This window comes from Phyllobates terribilis, unplaced genomic scaffold (genome assembly GCF_046119375.1).
Source record: "Phyllobates terribilis strain yellow unplaced genomic scaffold, ASM4611937v1 Scaffold_35__1_contigs__length_13245226, whole genome shotgun sequence".
NCBI classification, from domain to species: domain Eukaryota; kingdom Metazoa; phylum Chordata; class Amphibia; order Anura; family Dendrobatidae; genus Phyllobates; species Phyllobates terribilis.
This window is the reverse complement of record NW_027362795.1, coordinates 1,685,423-1,708,261: the sequence shown is the minus strand read 5'-3', so window position 1 is coordinate 1,708,261 and position 22,839 is coordinate 1,685,423. Positions and strand designations below refer to the sequence as shown.

The 22,839-nt window shown below is 41.9% G+C and overlaps 1 protein-coding gene across 1 annotated transcript in view; it reads right to left on the bottom strand.

Moving 5' to 3' along the window:
• LOC141182691 (uncharacterized) overlaps positions 1-11,817 on the bottom strand; it is a 30,582-nt gene extending 18,765 nt beyond the window's left edge. The window contains exons 1-5 of the mRNA XM_073660841.1: positions 10,692-11,817; positions 3,111-3,234; positions 2,802-2,981; positions 2,595-2,718; positions 2,414-2,511 (exon numbers count right to left, since the gene is read on the bottom strand). Coding sequence (XP_073516942.1) covers positions 2,414-2,511; positions 2,595-2,718; positions 2,802-2,981; positions 3,111-3,188 — 480 coding nt within the window. The 5' untranslated portion in view covers positions 3,189-3,234; positions 10,692-11,817. The remainder of the gene's footprint in view (positions 1-2,413; positions 2,512-2,594; positions 2,719-2,801; positions 2,982-3,110; positions 3,235-10,691) is intronic.
• Positions 11,818-22,839: the final 11,022 nt, after the last annotated feature.

Sequence of the window (22,839 nt, the reverse complement as noted above, 5' to 3'; positions counted from 1 at the left end):
CCACGCCCATCAGTAAGACCTCATTTAGTACAAATGAGTATGCCCAATAAGATAGCCAGTACTGTCTTCCTCTACCCTATAGTAACACAAATGTGGGACAAATTAGTGGAAGTCACTGACTACTTAGATGACCAGATTTGGAGTGTGCTGGAAGTAATTAATACTACTGTTGAGGTGCAGAATCAACTTATTATAGAGGCTAATCAACATACTTTAGTGCTGGACTATTTGACAGCAGCTCAAGGAGGGATGTGTCAGGTTATAGGCCCAGCCTGTTGTCACTATATTGACCCCGGCTCTACCATATGGTTAAAGACTAAAATGGAAGACATTAGGAAACTCAGGGAAGAATATAACAAACATAACGAATTGACCAAAGACAGTTGGTGGTCTGATATGTTCTCCTTTTTAAATCCTGCTAATTGGTTTAAAGGGATTGGTGGATGGATTGTTGGAATATTACAAGGAGTGTTGCATATTGCTGCTTGCATCTTGTTAATATATGTCTTACTAAAACTAGTCTTTTATTGTATCCCATTTTGCATGAGGAAAACCTGCCAGTCATCAGAGAGCAAGGAGAACGCTGTTAACAGACATCCAGTGCTACTGTACACGGACCTCCCAGATGTGACCAGCATTGAGGACCTGGACGGCAAGGGAATGATGACCTTCACCCGCACGCCCCGACCAACCTCACGTCTGAAGATCAGAGCTTTATGATTATATCAACCAACAAGGGGGGATGGACATGCCGCGATAGCCTCGATTGGTAACAAGGGCACTAATTGAGTGAAGACCAATGTCCCTCAGGCTCAAAGCATGACCCTGGGAAAGCACCTCTAATGTTGATAATAACATAATTTTTAGGGGGGAAAATGTAAAGGACATATTGATATTCATGCTATAGCAACTCCATTTTGTCTGCTTGTTTTAAAATCATTTATTATCACTCCTTGCATAACATACATTCTTTCCTTCTTTTCTCTCGCCTCATCTTTCCCACACTAACTTTTCTCACAATAACATTTTGTATTTTGTCAGACATTCCGCTCCTGTTATCTAACTAGTTTAGGCCAGGATTGACCTTGTAAAATTCCATCGTGCTTCGAACTAATATGACCATATATGTGTTTCCGTAATAATTGTACTAACATTGGTCAGCCTGTAGTACTGTAGTATGACTGTAGGTGATTGGCTATTGATATGCTCAAAACAATATAAAATGCTAAGCAAAATAAACGGGATCAGAGATTCTTTGAATCCTCCCAATACAGAACATTGTTTTCGTATGGTTTTCTGTGGATTGCAATCAACATAATAATTTGACACTCACTTGGTCAACCGTGAAGGGTTATTGCCCTCTCTCAACAAATCCATGAAACCAGGGCTCGAGCCATGGCCACACATCTCCTGCAGACGTGAATAAATGTATATTACAGCCATCAGCCACGCACAGCTTAGAGATATATCATGGCACAGGTGTAATGTTTTCTGTATAGTTTATCACAATCTGGTTTGAAGTTAGTCGGTTTTAAAAGAAATTGAAAAGTCAGGATTAAGGGTAAATCACCTATTATTGTACAGAAATTCACACTTGGCCCTCACTGCACATTTAATATTTTCAATCATAAAAGTTAAGTTAGGTCAGGGAGACTGGACCTGGTCTTGTAGGGACCATATGAGCACATTCAGCAGCACAGAAGGGAGAGAAGGTAGATTCATCCAATAAGATATCAGGGATCTAGGAAGCCAACAGCATCATTACCCTCCGCTTTCTCTTACAGGCCCATCATAATATTTTTCTTCAAGTGATTTTCTCACTTGTCAGCACATTCTACATACGCTGTCATTTTACTTTGTAGTTTACAGATCTGGGCAGGTAACGGTCAGCATCTCCTAATCCCAGGGGGTAGGTGGATCCTCCAGGTTGTAAGTTCTATGGAAAAGGTCTTTCAATGTTCAAAGCCATTCAAACAGTTTTGGGTGGAAGAGAATGTTGTGGTCTAGAGGCAAAATGGTGATCACACGATTGTGATACGGCCGGACTACACCACTGATAAAGCAGCCACAGACGGTGACGGAGAAGAATCTGTGACTTCTCTGCATTTAGTGGTTACTACTCACCTGGGTAGTCATATGTAGGAATCTCCTCTTTACACCGCTCATCACCCCTCACATATGTCTCTGTAGTATTAATATGGGTCAGATCTTCACCCTGAAACAAATATTATAAAAGTCACAGACAGATGGAGAAGTCACATCTATGATCAGCTCTAATCCTGCCATCTCCACCGTTCTCATTACACAAGTATAAAACATATAATACTGGTGGATAAAACAAGACTGAGCACAAGACCTTCACAACCGTCTACACATCATAGGGGAGATCACATGACACCTTCTCTCCATCTACCTGATGATCCTGAGGAAAATTGGGATCTTCTTGTTTACAGTCCTGTGGAAGAAGAGGATGGGGACATCTCTCTGGTGTTGTCCTCTTACTGGATAGATCTGGAGGAAACACATACAGGGACTGAATTCATTCTTTACATACAGATAATTATAGGCCGTGTGTATTCAGTCCTGTCTATTACCTGGTGATGTGAGGGGCTGGGGAACCTCCATCATGACGTCCTTGTACAGATCTTTGTGTCCTTCTAAATACTCCCACTCCTCCATGGAGAAATAAACAGCGACATCCTGACACCTTATAGGAACCTGACACATACAATGATACCGTCATCCCCCCGATCCCTTCATAGCGTTACTGTATAATGTCCCAGCATTCCCAGCAGTGTCACCTCTCCAGTCAGCAGCTCAATCATCTTGTAGGTGAGTTCTAGGATCTTCTGGTCATTGATGTCCTCATGTATCAGGGGGTGAGGTGGAGGCTCTGTGATTGGGCTCAGGGATCTTCCCCATCCCTCAGACACAGGGTCCTGACAGCGCTCTCTGGAGGTCTTCTTCACTACTGTGTAATTCTGGTTATAGAGAGACACATTAATAAATCTCACTACAGACATTTCCAGAGTCCTCACCTCTCCAGTTCTGTCCATCTGTTATTCCCATAGATAAGAATGATGTAATGTGACGTCATCAGAATCTCTCACCTCTCCAGTAAGCCGGAAGAGGATCTCTAGGGTGAGGTGTAATATTTTCTCAGCCATCTTGTCTCTGTCCATATCCATCTTTGATGCGTAATTCAGGAAAATTCTCTTATATAGAAGATATTCACTAAGAGGATCCGATATTGTAGAGACCAGAATGAGAAGATGATGAGCCGATTTAACATCATAAAAATCCTGTGTAATACAGTTACTGGGAATAATAAGGGGAACACATGAAGAGATTATTGTACAGTATTTAGATTCCTTTACATCTACTAATAAAACCAACAGTGGTGTGAAAAAGTGTTCGCCCCTTTCCTGATTTCTTATTCTTTCACACTTAAATGTTTCAGATCACAAAAGAAATTTAAATATTAGACAAAGATAACACAAGTAAACACAAAATGCAGTTTTTAAATGAAGGTCTTTATTATTAAGGGAAAAAGAAATCCAAACCTACAGAGCCCTGTGTGAAAAAGTGATTGCCCCCCCAACTCCCCATTAAAACATAAATTAACTGTGGTTTATCACATCTTTGGGAAGCGGAGTTCAATTTCGCTAGCCATATAGAGGCCTGATTACTGCCACACTTGTTCTCAATCAAGGAATCACTTAAATAGAACCTGCCTAAAAAAGTAAAGTAGACTAAAAGATCCTCAAAAGCTAGCTATCATGCTGCGATCCAAAGAAATTCAGGAACAAATGAGAAACAAAGTAATTGGGATCTGTCAGTCTGGAAAAGGTTATAAAGCCATTTCTAAAGCTTTGACACGCCAGCGAACGACAGTGAGAGCCATTATTCACAAATAGCAAAAAACATGGAACAGTGGTGAATGTTCCCAGTAGTGGCCTGCCGATCAAAATTACCCCAAGAGTGCAGCGACGACTCATCCAAGAGCTCACAAAAGACCCCACAACAACATCCAAAAAACTACAGACCTCACTTGCCTCAGTTAAGGTCAATGTTCATGACTCCACCATAAGAAAGAGATTGGGCAAAAATGGAAACTCCCAGAACTGGAAGTTGACCCGACATCACCGATGTCCCAGTCTCAATGATTGACTGGGCTGTGGGCGAAGTTTCATCACTTCATAGCCCAGCATCTCGTGGGCTTGCGGCACTCTGTTAATGAAAGCAGTGAAGAGAGAGCGCACACGATGCTGGGCTGTGACATGTGGTGAAACGCTGCCCACAGCCCAGTCAATCAATTCCGGAACTTGACGTGAAGTCACCAGACATCAGAGGCAACTGCAGCCGGGGGTCACATGATGGTGCTAAGAGGACAACGATAGCGCCGCTCACAGGCACATTTGGAAACACAAGGTATTTGAAGAAAGCCTTATTTCCTAGGTTTAAATCCATCTGACAACTACACATTGCAGTGGATAACCTCTTTAATGTGACCATCTCTTAATGTTTTGATACACATGTCCAACTGTTCAATGTTTCAGTACTGTAAGATGGCCGCCGGACAGGTGTGACGTGCAGAAGTAGTGCTGTTGCTTTAAAAGCATTCAGCAACTATTAGAAGTAACAGAATCACAGGAGACAGGAAGTGTTGTGCTCCAGAAGCATCCAGCAACTAGAGGGGTTAACACAGTCACAGGAGAAGGGGAGTGTTTTAGAAAGCTCCAGGGGGATTGTGGGGAAGTTGTTTACTGTCTGTCCAGAGCCAAAGAGAAAGGTGGCTTATGATCTGTATCTCACAGAAGGCAAGAAAACAGAATTCAGGTCAGGAGGGAAGCTAAACACAGGTCAGATAGACTCCCTGAGCTAACAGTGTGGAGTATTGTCGACCAGGAAGATAAGGACTGGAAGGAATCCTGTCATAGGGATCGTCTCCCTCATCAAACCCCCCCCCTCTCCATGCAGGATAAAGAATGCTGTGTACAATTGAGTCCTTGTGAAGGAAAAGCCTGTGGTTGTGTATGCATTTAAACTGTGCTGTACTGTGCTACAGGATAATAGACTGTGTACTGCTGTGCTGCAAAGAAGATTGTACTGTTATTACTGGAGCCTGTTGCTCAAAGAGACATGTACATTGCATTGGCCATGCCTCATTAAATGTTACTGTTCTACCGTTTATGAGGACTCTTTCAAATGTGTCTGGTCAGCAATTTAATCTGTCCTGTGCCTCAGAGAAGCTGCAGCCTATGGTCGCCCGGAATAACTGTTCCCCCAGAATTCCAACGAATTCATTTAATCGGTCTCGCCCCTATCTGAGCTTAGGCGGCGTGCATGTAACACAGGTGCTTGAGGGGAGATATATATCATCGAGGTTGGTAGCTTTGGTGATGTAAGCCTTGGAAAGCAGACTCAAGGACAGATAGTGCTGAGGGTTAATAGGGCATATCAGGGCCGAGTTTACGAGCAGTCAAAGAGTGGGGCTCACATAGTCCCAGCTGGGGGTGTGGTATGGCAGATAAAATGAAGACCAAGTGTCTCATTCAGTGTCTGTGACTGGAACTGTGGAGACCTCCAGGCTGTTTGCTAAAGGACACTGACCCGAGTAGGCGAACCCACAGCACTGTCTGAACTATTTACTTTCTGTTTTTCACTGTGTCGGAAAAGGGCGTCTTTTTGTTAGCTTATGCTGAGTGGTTTATGAAGTTCTAATAAACTAGCCTGGACATTTTAATGAAACTGGTGCCTTCCTCAACCGCAGCTGAGTGAGTAGAAACCCTACAGAACTTGTTGCACAACTTGCTGTTCTCTAACAAGGAGCTTAATGGCAAAATTCACAACAAGTGTTTGATCCATGAATCGCCCAAAAAATTTAGGCGTTAGAATTGAAGCAGGATGTTTTTAGATGAAAGTGGTCACTGAGCTTTGAGTGTCACAGAGTGTCATCATCAGCAGGTTGCAATAGAGATACAGAGAGAGTGGAAAAGTCACAGAAAGGCAGAGAAGTGGACATTCTTTGGCCACACTCCACACTGATGACTGCTTCATTGTGAACAATGCCTTTCGGAACTGGATGATGAACGCCACACAACTGCAGGCACATTTAAGGGAGGTGAGAGGCACCCAAGTGTCATGTCAGACCATTCGAAACAGTTTACATCAGTGTGGTCTGCTAGGGTACCTGACCACACCACCAGGCACAGGCGTCATCGACTTGCATGGACCAGGTAGCATCTACGCTGGACGAGGGAACAGTGGACTTCAGTGCTGTTCATTGGTTAAAATCGATTCATGCTGAGCAGAAATGATGGCTGTCAACGATGTTGGAGACATCAAAGAGAGTGCTATCCATCAGCGACTGTTGTCGCCAGTGAGGGTTTTGTTACAGTGTGGGCAAGTGTGTCTAGTCAATACAGAACTGCCCTACCAAACCAAACAGCCAAAGAATAGGTGGAAAAGATCTATAAATGCCCTAGCGTTTCCCTCTCTATCAGCACACCTACCTAACGTGGAGGTTGGCACCCTGTCCTGCGCAATGGCGCCCCCACTCATCGGCGGCGGTCCCTGACTATATGTCCCTATGACACCTCTATTTCAAAGAAAGGAGTTAAGGACATTTGCTTATTCAGGCCATTCGGGTGTACCGTTCTGAGGTTGAAAATCCAACGGGTCTACCTCTGTAAAATCGACCTATCCCAGTTACCTCCTTTCACCGGAGATGTAATTTTCTCGACCCCCATAAATAGGATCTTCCTTACATCCCCGTGATGCAGTAGGTTGATGTGATTAGCGACCAGTGTGTCTCTTTTATTCCATATATCTCGTATATGTTTCCCCACCTTCCTACGAAATTCTCTTCTTGTTTTTCAACATACGCCACCACACACTCACATGTGCCGTTATAGATGATGCCCTTAGTGCGACAATTTATGAAGTGCCGAATGGAGTACCTGATACCAGTAACATTGCTTCTGAACTCTGCCTGACTGGATCGATTCACACATCTTACATCTTACCCCACATGTGAAACACCCTTTGATTCCTCTGTCCAACCAAGTTGGGGTGGTTCTCAGCTGATACTGGCTACGCACTAGTCTATCCCTCAAAGATTTACCTTTTCGGTATGTGATTTGTGGGTAAGGTGTGATCTCATTATCCATGTCTGTGTCCATCTTTAATGCTCCTTTGGAGGATTGATCTAATCTCCTCCTCTCTATTGCAATATCTCATGACGAATCGTGTAGTTTCACTTTGATCGGGTTTTTTAAGGCCTCGTTGTATGCCTCCCTCAAGGCTATTTCGGGGTAACCTCTGTCTTTAAACCTTATCTTGAGGTCATCTGCCTGCTTCTTGAAGGACCGCAAGGTAGAGCAATTCTGGTGCATTCTTAAATATTGTCTCTTGGGGATTTCCCTCCTGAGGGGCGCCGGATGGTTGCTCTCCCACTTCAGGAGGGAATTTGTGGCCGCTTCTTTCCTAAGGGTCTTAGTGATAATTTCACCCTTGGAATTGATCTCAATTTTAATGTCCAAAAAGGCCAGGCTAGATGAATTCAACTCATACATAAAATGTAACCCAATATTGTTGACATTGAGTTTCTTGACAAAATCCTTGAACGTCTCCTCAGTGCCCTTCCAGATGACAAAGATATCATCAATGTAGCGGAGCCACATGATAATACTCTCCTCAGGGCACTGCGAAGTGTCACCAAAAACAATAGTTTCCTCCCACTAGCCCAGGAGCAGGTTGGCATACGATGGTGCACACGGACTGCCTATCGCGGTGCCACTGAGCTGGTGGAAGTACTCCTTATTGAATAAAAATAAATTTTTGATCAGGCAGAATTCCAGTGCTTTCATCACGGACTGTTTATGTCTCTCGTACTGTCACCCCCTGGTACTCAAATACCGCATCCAGAACGATCTGATCTATAAAACTGTCACACTAGTTAACCCCTTCAGTGAACAGTGTAAAAAATAAAAAAGGTGGCAAAAAACTATGGTTTTTCATGAAGCCGCCAAAAAAGTGAAATAAAACACCATCAAAAAGTTAAATTTAAATTAAAATTGTATCACAAAAAACATCATCTTGTCACGCAAAAAGCAAGCTGTAATACAGCTCCGTCAGCAGAGAAGAAAAAAAATATAGTTGTCAAAATATAGCGATGCAAAAATGATTAATTTTCTATAAAATTGTTATTATTGTGTAAAAGCGCCAAAACATAAAAATGATATAATTGTAGTATCGCTGTAATCATACTGAACAGAAGAATAAAGCTGCCTTTTAGCACACGCGGAACAAGATAAAAAAATCCAAACAATTGCTTGTTTTTGTTCATTCTGCCTCCCAAAAATCGGAATAGAAAGCGATCAAAAAATGTTATGTGCCCGAAAATGGTACCAATAAAAACATCAACTCGTCCTGCAAAAAGCAAGCCCTTAAATGACTCTGTAGGCAGAGATAATGAAAAATTATAGCTCTAAAAAAAAAAAGGATCTTTTAGTGTGTGACAGCAGCCAAACATAAAAAACAATATAAATCTGGTATCGCTGTAATCGCACCGACCCATAGAATAAAGTCGTCTAATCATTTATACCACATGAGGAATGGCATAAAAAATAAATAAAAACTATTCTTCACCTGCTGTTGATTTGTTCATTCTTCCTCCCAAAGATCGCAATAAGGCTTGGCGCACATTTATCCTGCACTCTACGCTGAGCGCTTACATCAGGGTTTCCGTGTAGATCTCTGAAATATGTGATTCAGATGGAACCCCCGGTGGAAGATTCCCTATAATAGGGCAGATTAAGACACTGTGGACTCAAGTCTGTCCTATGATTTGGCAGTGTCCATATTTTTAAGCGTGCATAAAAGCGCAATAGACCAAAGTTTTGTGTACTTCTGAAAAAAAGACAACGCTAAACACAGACGAGATGGAGTCCACAGTAACTCTGATGCCTCATTATAGTGAATGGGTTTTATCTGAATCATGTCACTCAGAGATTTACAGTGGGGGGAAATAATTATTTGATCCCTTGCTGTTTTTGTAAGCTTGCCCACTGACAAAGACATGAACAGTCTATAATTTTAAGGGTAGGTTAATTTTAACATTGAGAGATAGAATATCCATAAAAAATCCAAGAAAATCACATTGTATAAATTAGCTAAATTTATTTGCATTTTGCAGTGAGAAATAAGTATTTGATCTCCTACAAACCATTATGAGTTCTGATTCCTACAGACCAGTTAGACGCTCCTAATCAACTCATTACCTGCATTAAAGACAGCTGTCTTATATAGTCACCTGAAAAAGACTACTATCCACAGACTTAATTAATCAGTCAGACTCTAACCTCTACAAAATGGGCAAGACCAAAGAGCTTTCTGAGGATGTCAGGGACAAGATTATAGACCTGCACAAAGCTGGAATGGGCTACAAAACCATAAGTAAGACGCTGGGTGAGAACGAGACAACTGTTGGTGCAATAGTAAGACAATGTAAGAAATACAAAATGACTGTCAATCGACATCGATCTGGGGCACCATGCAAAATCTCACCTCGTGGGGTATCCTTGATCATGAGGAAGGTGAGAGATCAGGCTATACACTACACGAGCTGGAACTTGTTAATGATCTCAAGGCACCTGGGACTACAGTCACCAAGAAAACCATTTGTAACAGATTACACCTTAAAGGTTTAAAATCCTGCAGTGCCCTCAAGGTCCCCCTGCTCAGCAAGGCACATGTGCAGGCTTGTCTGAATTTTGTCAATGAACACCTGGATGATTCTGTGAGTTATTGGGATAAGGTGCTATGGTCAGATGAGACAAAAATTGAGTTCTTTGGCATTAACTCAACTCGCCATGTTTGGAGGAAGAAGAAGAATGAGTAAAACCCTAAGAACATCGTCCCAACCGTGAAGCATGGTGGGGGAAACATTATAGTTTGAGGGTGCTTTTCTGCAAAGGGGACAAGATGACTTCACCTTACTGAAAGGAAGATAGATAGGTTCATGTCCCATAGAAAACTTATGGAGGGAGTTGAAGCTCTGAGTTGCCAAGCAACAGCCTCAAAATCTTAATGATTTAGAGATGACCTGCAAAGAGGAGTGGACCAAAATTCCTCATGACATGTGCGCAAACCTCATCATCAACTACAAACAAAGTCTGACTGCTGTGCTTGCCAACAAGGGTTTTTCACCAAGTATTAAGTGTTGTTTGCCAGAGGGATCAAATACTTATTTCTCACTGCCAAATGCAAAAAAATATCTAATTTATACAATGTGATTTTCTTGATTTTTTTGTATATTCCATTTCTTAATGTTAAAATTAACCTACCCTTAAAATTATAGACTGTTCATGTCTTTGTCAGTGGGCAAACTTGCAAAAACAGCAAGGGATCAAATAATTATTTCCCCCACTGTAGATGGAAACCCCAATGTAAGTGCTCAGCGTAGAGCGCAGGATAAATGTGATCGAAAATGTTATGTAAAATGTTTTCAAAAAATGCTTCAATTCAATCTACAAAAAATGCAAGTCCCCGCTCAGGTGCGTCTTCTGTCAATGGAAATATATGGGGCTTCCACGTTACTGGTAGTACAAAGACTCTGCAAAAGCCTGTGCTAAACAATTATAGATGGCTCTGTAGGAGTTATTAATATACCTGAATACATTGTGTACCTCTTGTTACCCTATCACAGCACTAGTTGTATTTTGTCGACTTGGATTTAGTCTCTACCAACCATATATGTGGTGGCGGCTCTAGAGGTGGAGGTTAATCGCCTCCAAGATTTCGTCCGAATATCCCTCATCCTATGAAATTCTGTGCCTCAACACGTCCGATTATCCACCACACTTTTATCCTTCAGATGGAACCTGAAAATACATCTCTTTAAACAAGCTTACAGTCTGCCATGACCTTGCTTGCTGCCACCTCAACAACACCGGAGCTACTGCAATCCCCCCAACCTACTGTCTCCTTCCCCACCATCCAGTAAAATGTAAGCCCACAAGGGCAGGGTCCTCTTCCCCCTGTACCAGTCTATCATTGTTAGTTTGTTTACTGTAAGTGATATCTGTATTTTGTATGTAACCCCTCCTTATGTACAGCACCATGGAATCAATGGAGCTATATAAATAATAATAATAATAATTTTGTATTTGTGTAGCATAACCTTAGCAACTAGCCGTGATGGATTTTGAATGAGACCAAATATCTTTATTTCTGGAGTCTTCATAAGATTCCATATGGTCCCACTCGGGGGAGACATTAAAAAATGAACTGACCCTACTAACAGATATGTGGTGCTCATACATGCACTATGCACTTTATATTTATATGTATGAAGTAATCATATAGTTAGTGTTTATTAGATATTTCTCCATATGGATCTATATATGTATTTTCACATCTGGCATAAACTATAAGTAAAACTTTTTTACCTGTTACTTGTTCATTTGCAGCAGATTTCCCTTTTTTAATTCTGGTTTTGTTTTTAATTGTTGTCTTTTTAATATATGTTCAATAACATAATTATTATAGTTTGTTGTATGGGAGTTGTTCGTCTTCGGCTTATTATAACATTATGTGAAGCACCTGTGTGTTCCAGGTGCTCACCACAAAACTAGATAAATTCCTTGAGGGGTCTATCTTCAAAAATGGTGTCCCTTGTGGGGGGTTGCCACTGTATAGGCACATGGGGTACGTTCTCGATTCCAGCCATTTTTACATACAAAAAGTCAAGTGGACTCCTTCCCTTCTGAGCCCTGCCGTACATCCAAACAGTAGTTTCTCTACCACAAATGGGATATTGGCTTACTCAGGAAAAATTGCACAACATATTGTATTATGCACTTTCTCCTGTTACCCTTTTGAAAATGCAAAATTTTGGGGTAAAGTAACATTTTTGTGGGAAAAAGTAACATTTTAATTTTTTCCCTTTGCCATTGCTTTAATTCTTCACACACTGGTCAGAATTGAAAAAAGTGACCTGTAAGGAAGGTGAAACAGTCTCTGGGGTGAAAGGGTTAATAAGACTTACAAGTGGAACCGGTCCAGAAAGCAGAAGATCCAGCAAGTATCTGCCACATATTGCTGCAAATCCCCCGAATGTCATCACCAGTATCTACATTACTGTGCTGGAACTAGGAGATGGATAATGGCGTTGCGTGAGGACTTCTCTGGGCTTCTGTCCTTCATCCTGCAGTCGTCTGAATGGATCTAATGTGGACGGGAACCAGCGAAGCCGCATTCTGTCCACAGCTGTTACCTCACTGTTCACACCACACAGAGACCCCAAAAGAGTCTCCGTGCTGAAGGGGTTAATGCCCCCTGCGCCTGGTAATGGGGGATCTCCACATACCTCCACCTGCAGAGCCGCCACAACATATATGGCTGCTCTGTGCGCACAGGAGCTGTGATGAGGTCACAGGAGGGAGGAGTCAGGGGTCACATGATCAGGGGCCTCAGTGGATGCTCAGTGTGAACTGTGCAGCTCCTGTACAGTGATATCCGGAGTGAAGACGCTACATGGAGACGTCTCCGCAGTCAGTGACATTTACGGCATTATTTGCCCCTCACTACTGGCACAATTACCCCGCGCCACCTTTTCTACAGTTTTATGTGCGGAATGTAACGTGGGATTTTCCTGCTTGGAGACAAATAGACGACACATGAGGTGATTATTACCAGTTACCCGACGTCTACTATATGGCGGCATATGATTGTGCTATCCACTTCATACCAGGAGCTAAAAGGCCGAAATATTGTATGTTTAACCCCTTCCAGGGAGGGAGGCCTTGAAAGACTATATTCAGAAGAGTCCGGCTGAGGGCAGAGACAGACGGCCGTACTTCTCCTGCGAGGATCACATCATAAATCTCGTACTGGCCGACACCTCTCCTGACCTGAGCTTGACAGCTACATAGAAATACATCACGCTGTCATGTTCAGGTCAGGAGAGGTGCGGGCCAGTCCATTCAGTGCGATGCGATCCTCGCACAAGTTATATGGCCTTGTGTGTCTCTGCCCTAAGTGTCATATACGTCCATCCACCTCGCCGTGAGGGTTTGTCTTGTTAAAAAAAGGATGGAGAGTTGCATCCGTACTTGGATTTTAGAGAGATTAATAAAATCACGGCTCACAATTCCTATCATTTACCCCTTATACCGGACCTGTTTAAGCAATTATCTGGAGCTAAATGGTTTTCCAAACTTGACTTGAGAGGGGCATATAACCTTATACACATACATCAGGGTGACGAATGGAAGACCGCATTCATTACCCCTCAGTGCCATTTTGAAAATTTGGTGATGCCATTTGGGTTAACCAATGCACCTTCAGTCTTTTAAAATATCATAATATTTTTTGCTCACTAGTGGGTAGACTTGTGGTGATTTACCTGTATGACATATTGATTTATTCACATACTCTGGAGGAGCATCACGAGCATGTCAGAGAGTTTCTTCAGGCTCTACGTGACAACCATTTATTTGCAAAACTGGAGAAATGTCAATTTGAGGTCCAGCAGATAAGGTGACTGTCTTGACCGATCATAAGAACCTGTTGTATGTTGACGATGCTAAGTGCTTAACCCCTTAACCCCCGAGGGTGGTTTGCACGTTAATGACCAGGCCAATTTTTACAATTCTGACCACTGTCACTTTATGAGGTAATTACTCTGGAACGCTTCAACGGATCCCCCTGATTCTAAGAATGTTTTTTCGTGACATATTGTACTTCATGATTGTGGTAAAATTTCTTCGATATCATTTGCGTTTATTTGTGAAAAAAACAGAAATTTGGCAAAAATTTTGAAGATTTTGCAATTTTCAAAATTGGAATTTTTATGCTCTTAAATCAGAGAGATATGTCACACAAAAGAGTTAATAAATAACATTTCCCACATGTCTATTTTACATCAGCACAATTTTGGAACCAAAATTTTCTTTTGTTAGGGAGCTATAAGGGTTAAAAGTTGACCAGCGATTTCTCATTTTTCCAACAAAATTTACAAAACCATTTTTTTAGGGACCACATCATATTTGAAGTCACTTTGAGAGGTCTTTATGACAGAAAATACCAAAAAGTGACACCATTCTAAAAACTGCACCCCTCAAGGTGCTCAAAACCACATTCAAGAACTTTATTAACCCTTCAGGTGCTTCACAGGAATTTTTGGAATGTGGAAGAAAAAAATGAACATTTAACTTTTTTCACAAAAATGTTACTTTAGACCCAATTTTTTTTATTTTCACTGGGGTAACAAGAAAAAATAGACCCCAAAATTTGTTGTGCAATTTCCCCTGGGCACGCAGATACCCCATATGTGGGGAAAAAACACTGTTTGGGCGCACGGCAGGGCTCGGAAGGAGCGCCATTTGACTTTTTGATTGTAAAATTTGCTTGAATAATTAGCGGACGCCATGTTGAGTTTGGAGAGACCCTGTGTGCCCAAACATTGGAGCTCCCCCACAAGTGACCCCATTTTGGAAACTAGACCCCCCAAGGCACCTATCTAGATGCATAGTGCGCACTTGGAACCCCCAGGTGCTTCACAAATTGATTTGTAAAAATGAAAAAGTGAAAAAAAAAACACTTTTTCATTTTTATGAATCAATTTGTGAAGCACCTGGGGGTTCCAAGTGCTCACTATGCATCTAGATAGGTGACTTGGGGGGTCTAGTTTCCAAAATGTGGTCACTTGTGGGGGAGCTCCAATGTTTAGGCACACAGGGGCTCTCCAAACGCGACATGGTGTCCACTAACAAATTGAATGGAAAATCGGCTCAAATTGTTAGCGGACACCATGTTGCGTTTGGAGAGCCCCTGTATGCCCAAACATTGGAGCTCCCCCACAAGTGACCCCATTTTGGAAACTAGACCCCCCAATGCACCTATCTAGATGCATAGTGAGCACTTGGGACCCCCTGGTGCTTCACAAATTGATTTGTAAAAATGAAAAAGTGAAAAAAAAAAAAACACTTTTTCATTTTTATGAATCAATTTGTGAAGCACCTGGGGGTTCCACGTGCTCACTATGCATCTAAATAGGTGACTTGGGGGGTCTAGTTTCCAAAATGGGGTCACTTGTGGGGGAGCTCCAATGTTTGGGCACACAGGGACTCTTCAAATGCAACATGGTATCCGCTAACAAATTGTCAGCTCAAATTGTTAGCGGACACCATGTTGCGTTTGGAGAGCCCCTGTGTGCCCAAACATTGGAGCTCCACCACAAGTGACCCCATTTTGAAAACTAGACCCCACAAGGCACCTATCTAGATGCATAGTGAGCACTTGGAACCCTCAGGTGCTTCACAAATTGATTCATAAAAATGAAAAATGTTTTTTTTTTCACTTTTTCATTTTTACTAATCAATTTGTGAAGCACCTGGGGGTTCCAAGTGCTCACTATGCATCTAGATAGGTGCCTTGGGGGGTATAGTTTCCAAAATGGGGTCACTTGTGGGGGAGCTCCAATGTTTGGGCACACAGGGACTCTCCAAATGCAACATGGTATCCGCTAACAAATTGTCAGCTCAAATTGTTAGCGGACACCATGTCGCGTTTGGAGAGCCCCTGATGTACCTAAACAGTGGAACTCCCCCACAAGTGACCCCATTTTGGAAACTATACCCCTCAAGGATTTTATTAAGGTGTATAGTGAACATTTTGAACCCAGAGGTACGACACAGAATTTTCTAACATTTGGTCATCATATTGAATAAGTTGTCATTAGTCTTGAGCGCAAGTGCTCGCTACTTGAGTTTCCATTGGGTACTCAGGTATGCACCATGTACAGCGTGTGCTCGATTGACATGCTCGAGTCCCTGCTCCGCATGTTTCATGGTTATTAGACACCCAAAAAAAAACATGCGGGGATCGCTCGTGCATGGCAGGCAATCCCCGCAAAGTTTTTTTGGCCGCGAAGCATATGGGGCGGAGACTCGTGCATGTCACTCAAATACCCACGATACTCAATGCATACCAGAGCACCCGATGCAAACTCAAGTAGCGAGCACTTGCGCTCAACACTAGTCGCCATATCGTCATCTTTTTTTCTTACTTTTGAAAAAAATCCCAACCCCATCACAACCCTAACCCCAAACCCAGCCCTAACTCTAGGCCAACCCTAGCACAACCCTAACCTGAGAGTTTATTTTTTACGCCGTTCCTCATGCGGTATAAGTGATTAGACGACTTTATTCTTCTGGTCGGTGTGATTACAGCAATACCAGAATCATATGGGGTTTTTATGACTGACAGCTGTCACACACTAAAAGACGCATTTTTTGTAAAATCTAGTTTTTGCATAGCCATATTTTGAGAGCTATAATTTTTCCAGATTTTGGCAGACAGTCATGTGACGGCTTGTTTTTTGCGGGATGAGTTGACGTTGTTATTGGTGCCATTTTCAGGCACGTGACATTTTTTGATCGCTTTCTATTCTGATTTCTGGAAGGCAGAATAAACAAAAAACAACAATTCAGGAATTGTTTTTTTTGTTTTTTTTTATTCTGTTCCGCGTATGGTAAAATTGATAAGGCAGGTTTATTCTTCGGGTCAGTACGTTTACAGCGGTACCACATTTATATAGTTTTTCTATGTTTTGCACTTTTACATAATAAAAGCAATTTTATAGAAAAAATTATTTTTTAGCATAGCTTTATTCTGAGAGCTATAACTTTTTTATTTTTTGGCTGATGGAGCTGTATGGTGGCTTGTTTTTTGTGGGACGAGATGACGTTTTCAGCGGTACCATTTTTATTTATATTTGTCTTTTTGATTGCGTGTTATTCCATTTTTTGTTTGGCAGTATGGTGATAAAGCATTGCTTTTTGCTTCATTTTTTATTTTTATTTTTACCGTGTTCACTGAAGGGGTTAACTAGAGGGACAGTTTTATAGGTCAGGTTGTTCCGGATGTGGCAACACCAAATATGTGTACTTTTATTGTTTTTTTTTTTTTTTAATAATAATATATATTGATGGGTACATTATATTTTTATTTTTGGTGGATTATTTTTTTTATATTTTTGCAATATTTTTTTATATTTTTTTTCTCACTTTCTGATAGTTTTTATACTTTATTACTTTGTCCCACTCTGGGACTTTTTTTTCTCTGATCGCCTGCATGGCACAGGAATGCAGCACCATCCCTGTGCCATGCAGGCTTTCAGCGCTGGACAGGGAGAAGATTGTTTGGAGGTTCACTGCGCATGTCCAAAAAATCTTCCTGCTGTCTGGTGACCCGGATGTTGTCATGACGACATCGGGTCGTCATGGCAACATCCTGGAAGCCACGGCAGACAGCGCTGGAAGCCGGAAGAGGAGGTGAGTATCTGCGATCACCTCCCCTGGCCTCCGCAATGCTGCGATCGACTTCGATCGCAGCATCGCGGGGGTTAATGTGCTGGGAGCGGTGCGTGACCGCTCCCTGCACATAGTACCGGGTGTCAGCTGTGACAATCAGCTGACACCCGGCGGCGATCGCGCCCGCACAGCCTGTGTGCGCGTGCGATCGCCATGACGTACTAATACGGGTCTGGCTCTTAAGTCCCAGGGCACAGACGCGTATTAGTATGTCAATTGTTCTTAAGGGCTTAAACACCAGACGGGCTTGGTGGGCCTTGTATTTTTTGCCCGGTTTGATTTTGCCATTACTTATCTTCCCGGCTCTACGAATGTCAACACGAAATTCAAGTCAAGATTCTTAGTGAAGGGGTGGGGAAGATCTCAGGCAGCACATTCAGGATGCTCAGGACAGTGCGCAGGAAGGTTTACCTATAAATAAGCTTTATGTACTGCCCTCTTTAGTCATAGATCTTCTTAATGAAGTACATGATTCCTTTTTCGCTGGCCATGTGGGTTCTTCTGCCTCTTCAAGATCACTTTCTGGGTCTTTTTAGTGGCAGAATGCTCTTAAGGATATTGAAGAGTATGTCTGAAAATGCAAAGTCTGAAAGTCTGTGCCAGGGCTAAAGCCTCTAGTTGTCTCTTCCCTAACGATGTTCCATTACAAACCTGGACCCACTTGTCTATGGACTTTGTCACTGATTCGCTTAACTGGTGGTATTACTGTCATGTGGGTGGTGGTAGACCGTTTTAGCAAAATTGTTCTTTTGGTCCCACTTCAAAACATGTCAACTGCTAGGATCTTAGCAACTTTGTTAATTTCTCAAATCGTTAAATTTCATGGTGTTCCCAAAAACATAATTTTCGTTTGAGGAGTTAAATTTCTGGCTAGTTTTTGGCTTAGTTTTTGCTCCAGATTGGGTATCAATCTGTTTTTTCTCTTAGTGTATCATCCCGAGACTAACAGTCAAACAGAAAAGGATGAACCAGGAAATAGAGCAGTATTAGGGATGTTTTGTCTCCTCTAATCAGGAAGACCGGGTGGAATTTCTGTCCCATACCAAGTGTGCTCTAAATAACCATTCCTCTAAGACTACCGGGACCTTGCTTTTTTTAGCTGCTGTAGTTTGTAGTGTTTGGGAATTTTTCAGAATTACAATCCTCCATGTCAGAGGAAGAGAGATTTTGTCCCCAATTAATTAAGGTCTGGAGGGAGGTCAAAAGGGATCTTTTGGTAGCTAGTGACCAGGCCAAAAGTGGTGCTAACCACAGAGGTAGGAAGGCTTCTATCTTTAGGGAGGGAGATTTTGTGTGGTTGTCTTCAAAATATCTGCACTTAAAGATCACATCTAGAAAGTTTGTGCCTAAATTTGTAGGTCCTTATAAAATTATAAAAATTTTAAATCCTGCAAGTTAAGTTGCAACTTCCTATTGCCTGGAAAATCATAATTCTTTCTATTCTTCTCTTTTAAAAAAAAAATTGATGGGGCCTCAAGACATAATTGAGGTGGATTTGGAAGGGTGTAAGTAGTATGAGGTAGGGCGAGTGCTTTGTTCCATGTGGGTCAGGTGCCGTCCACATTGTCTCGTTAAGTGGAAAGATTATGGTCCTTAAGATAGCTCTTAAGTTAATTTGGGGATCTTCATGTGATCAGATAGACAGATTATTGGGTGGGGCTGGGGAAAATCCAGCAGTCATGGTACGCATGGGTACCAATGACAAAGTTAGAGGGAGGTGGAGGGTCTTTGAAAATGATTACAGGGAATTAGGAGAGAAGCTGAAGTACAGGGCCTCCAAGGAAGTATCTTCAGAAATACTTCAGATTCCACTATCATCACTAGAAAGTTAACTGGATCTTAAAGAGTTAAATAAGTGTCAGGAAGAAAGGGTTTGGATTCATGGAAAACTGGGCCAGCTTCTCTGTCAGCTACAGGCGCTACGATAGGGACAGGCTGCACCTTAACGGGGAGGGTGCAGCTGTGCTGCGGGAAAAAATGGTCAGATGGATGAAGGAGCTTTTAAACTAGGATCTGGGGGGAGGGAGGGTGCTTGTGCAAATAAGGGGATACAGTAGACAGAGAGACAGTAGGGGTCAATGAGGATTTTTGGGGGCTAGGACATTCAAGTAAATTAAGTAGGCGAGTAGGAGTAATAAATGTCTGCTGGCAAATGCAAGAGGTCTTGCAAACAAAATGAATGAATTAGAGGCTCTTGTGTCAGTCACAGATTACAATGTGGTGGGCATTAGGGAAACCTGGCTAGAAAGCCATGACTGGGTGACAAACAGAGGGTTACACTACACTTAAAAAGTTAGGAAAGAAACAAAAGATAGAGGGATGGGTATTTTCGTTAAATCCAATTTATAACCTGTGCTCAATGACGACAATGTAGAGCCAGTATGGGTAAATCTACATGGAAATGGCAATAATGGAAAGCTGCTAATTTGCGATTGCTACAAGCCTCCTAATATAGCTGAACATGAAAAGGATGATATGCTGCAACACATTTAAAAGGCAACAAAAACAAGTCATGGCCATAGTGTTGGCTCCCTTGAAATTGTTCCAGAAAATTATTACAATTACACATGTTTTGTTATACCCGTATATTTCCTTTGTGTGTATTGGAACAACACAATAAAAAAGAGAAAAAAAGGCAAATTGAACATAATTTCACATAAAACCACCAAAAATGCGCCGGACAAAATTGTTGTCACCTTGTCAAAATTGCATCTAGATAGGTGACTTGGGGGGTCTAGTTTCCAAAATGGGGTCACTTGTGGGGGAGCTCCAATGTTTGGGCACACAGGGACTCTCCAAATGCAACATGGTATCCGCTAACAAATTGTCGGCTCAATTTTGCATTTGAAGAGTCCCTGTGTGCCCAAACATTGGAGCTCCCCCACAAGTGACCCCATTTTGGAAACTAGACCCCACAAGGCACCTATCTAGATGCATAGTGAGCACTTGGAGCCCCCAGGTGCTTCACAAATTAATCCGTAAAAATAAAAAAGTGTTTTTTTTTCCACTTTTTCATTTTTACGGATTAATTTGTGAAGCACCTGGGGGTTCCAAGTGCTCACTATGCATCTAGATAGGTGCCTTGGGGGGTCTAGTTTCCAAAATGTGGTCACTTGTGGGGGAGCTCCAATGTTTAGGCACACAGGGGCTCTCCAAACGCGACATGGTGTCCACTAACAAATTGAATGGAAAATCGGCTCAAATTGTTAGCGGACACCATGTTGCGTTTGGAGAGCCCCTGTATGCCCAAACATTGGAGCTCCCCCACAAGTGACCCCATTTTGGAAACTAGACCCCCCAATGCACCTATCTAGATGCATAGTGAGCACTTGGAACCCCCTGGTGCTTCACAAATTGATTTGTAAAAATGAAAAAGTGAAAAAAAAAAAAACACTTTTTCATTTTTATGAATCAATTTGTGAAGCACCTGGGGGTTCCACGTGCTCACTATGCATCTAAATAGGTGACTTGGGGGGTCTAGTTTCCAAAATGGGGTCACTTGTGGGGGAGCTCCAATGTTTGGGCACACAGGGACTCTTCAAATGCAACATGGTATCCGCTAACAAATTGTCAGCTCAAATTGTTAGCGGACACCATGTTGCGTTTGGAGAGCCCCTGTGTGCCCAAACATTGGAGCTCCACCACAAGTGACCCCATTTTGAAAACTAGACCCCACAAGGCACCTATCTAGATGCATAGTGAGCACTTGGAACCCTCAGGTGCTTCACAAATTGATTCATAAAAATGAAAAATGTTTTTTTTTTCACTTTTTCATTTTTACTAATCAATTTGTGAAGCACCTGGGGGTTCCAAGTGCTCACTATGCATCTAGATAGGTGCCTTGGGGGGTATAGTTTCCAAAATGGGGTCACTTGTGGGGGAGCTCCAATGTTTGGGCACACAGGGACTCTCCAAATGCAACATGGTATCCGCTAACAAATTGTCAGCTCAAATTGTTAGCGGACACCATGTCGCGTTTGGAGAGCCCCTGATGTGCCTAAACAGTGGAACTCCCCCACAAGTGACCCCATTTTGGAAACTATACCCCTCAAGGATTTTATTAAGGTGTATAGTGAACATTTTGAACCCAGAGGTACGACACAGAATTTTCTAACATTTGGTCATCATATTGAATAAGTTGTCATTAGTCTTGAGCGCAAGTGCTCGCTACTTGAGTTTCCATTGGGTACTCAGGTATGCACCATGTACAGCGTGTGCTCGATTGACATGCTCGAGTCCCTGCTCCGCATGTTTCATGGTTATTAGACACCCAAAAAAAAAAATGCGGGGATCGCTCGTGCATGGCAGGCAATCCCCGCAAAGTTTTTTTGGCCGCGAAGCATATGGGGCGGAGACTCGTGCATGTCACTCAAATACCCACGATACTCAATGCATACCAGAGCACCCGATTCAAACTCAAGTAGCGAGCACTTGCGCTCAACACTAGTCGCCATATCGTCATCTTTTTTTCTTACTTTTGAAAAAAATCCCAACCCCATCACAACCCTAACCCCAAACCCAGCCCTAACTCTAGGCCAACCCTAGCACAACCCTAACCTGAGAGTTTATTTTTTACGCCGTTCCTCATGCGGTATAAGTGATTAGACGACTTTATTCTTCTGGTCGGTGTGATTACAGCAATACCAGAATCATATGGGGTTTTTATGACTGACAGCTGTCACACACTAAAAGACGCATTTTTTGTAAAATCTAGTTTTTGCATAGCCATATTTTGAGAGCTATAATTTTTCCAAATTTTGGCAGACAGTCATGTGACGGCTTGTTTTTTGCGGGATGAGTTGACGTTGTTATTGGTGCCATTTTCAGGCACGTGACATTTTTTGATCGCTTTCTATTCTGATTTCTGGAAGGCAGAATAAACAAAAAACAACAATTCAGGAATTGTTTTTTTTGTTTTTTTTTATTCTGTTCCGCGTATGGTAAAATTGATAAGGCAGGTTTATTCTTCGGGTCAGTACGTTTACAGCGGTACCACATTTATATAGTTTTTCTATGTTTTGCACTTTTACATAATAAAAGCAATTTTATAGAAAAAATTATTTTTTAGCATAGCTTTATTCTGAGAGCTATAACTTTTTTATTTTTTGGCTGATGGAGCTGTATGGTGGCTTGTTTTTTGTGGGACGAGATGACGTTTTCAGCGGTACCATTTTTATTTATATTTGTCTTTTTGATTGCGTGTTATTCCATTTTTTGTTTGGCAGTATGGTGATAAAGCATTGCTTTTTGCTTCATTTTTTATTTTTATTTTTACCGTGTTCACTGAAGGGGTTAACTAGAGGGACAGTTTTATAGGTCAGGTTGTTCCGGATGTGGCAACACCAAATATGTGTACTTTTATTATTTTTTTTTTTTTTTAATAATAATATATATTGATGGGTACATTATATTTTTATTTTTGGTGGATTATTTTTTTTATATTTTTGCAATATTTTTT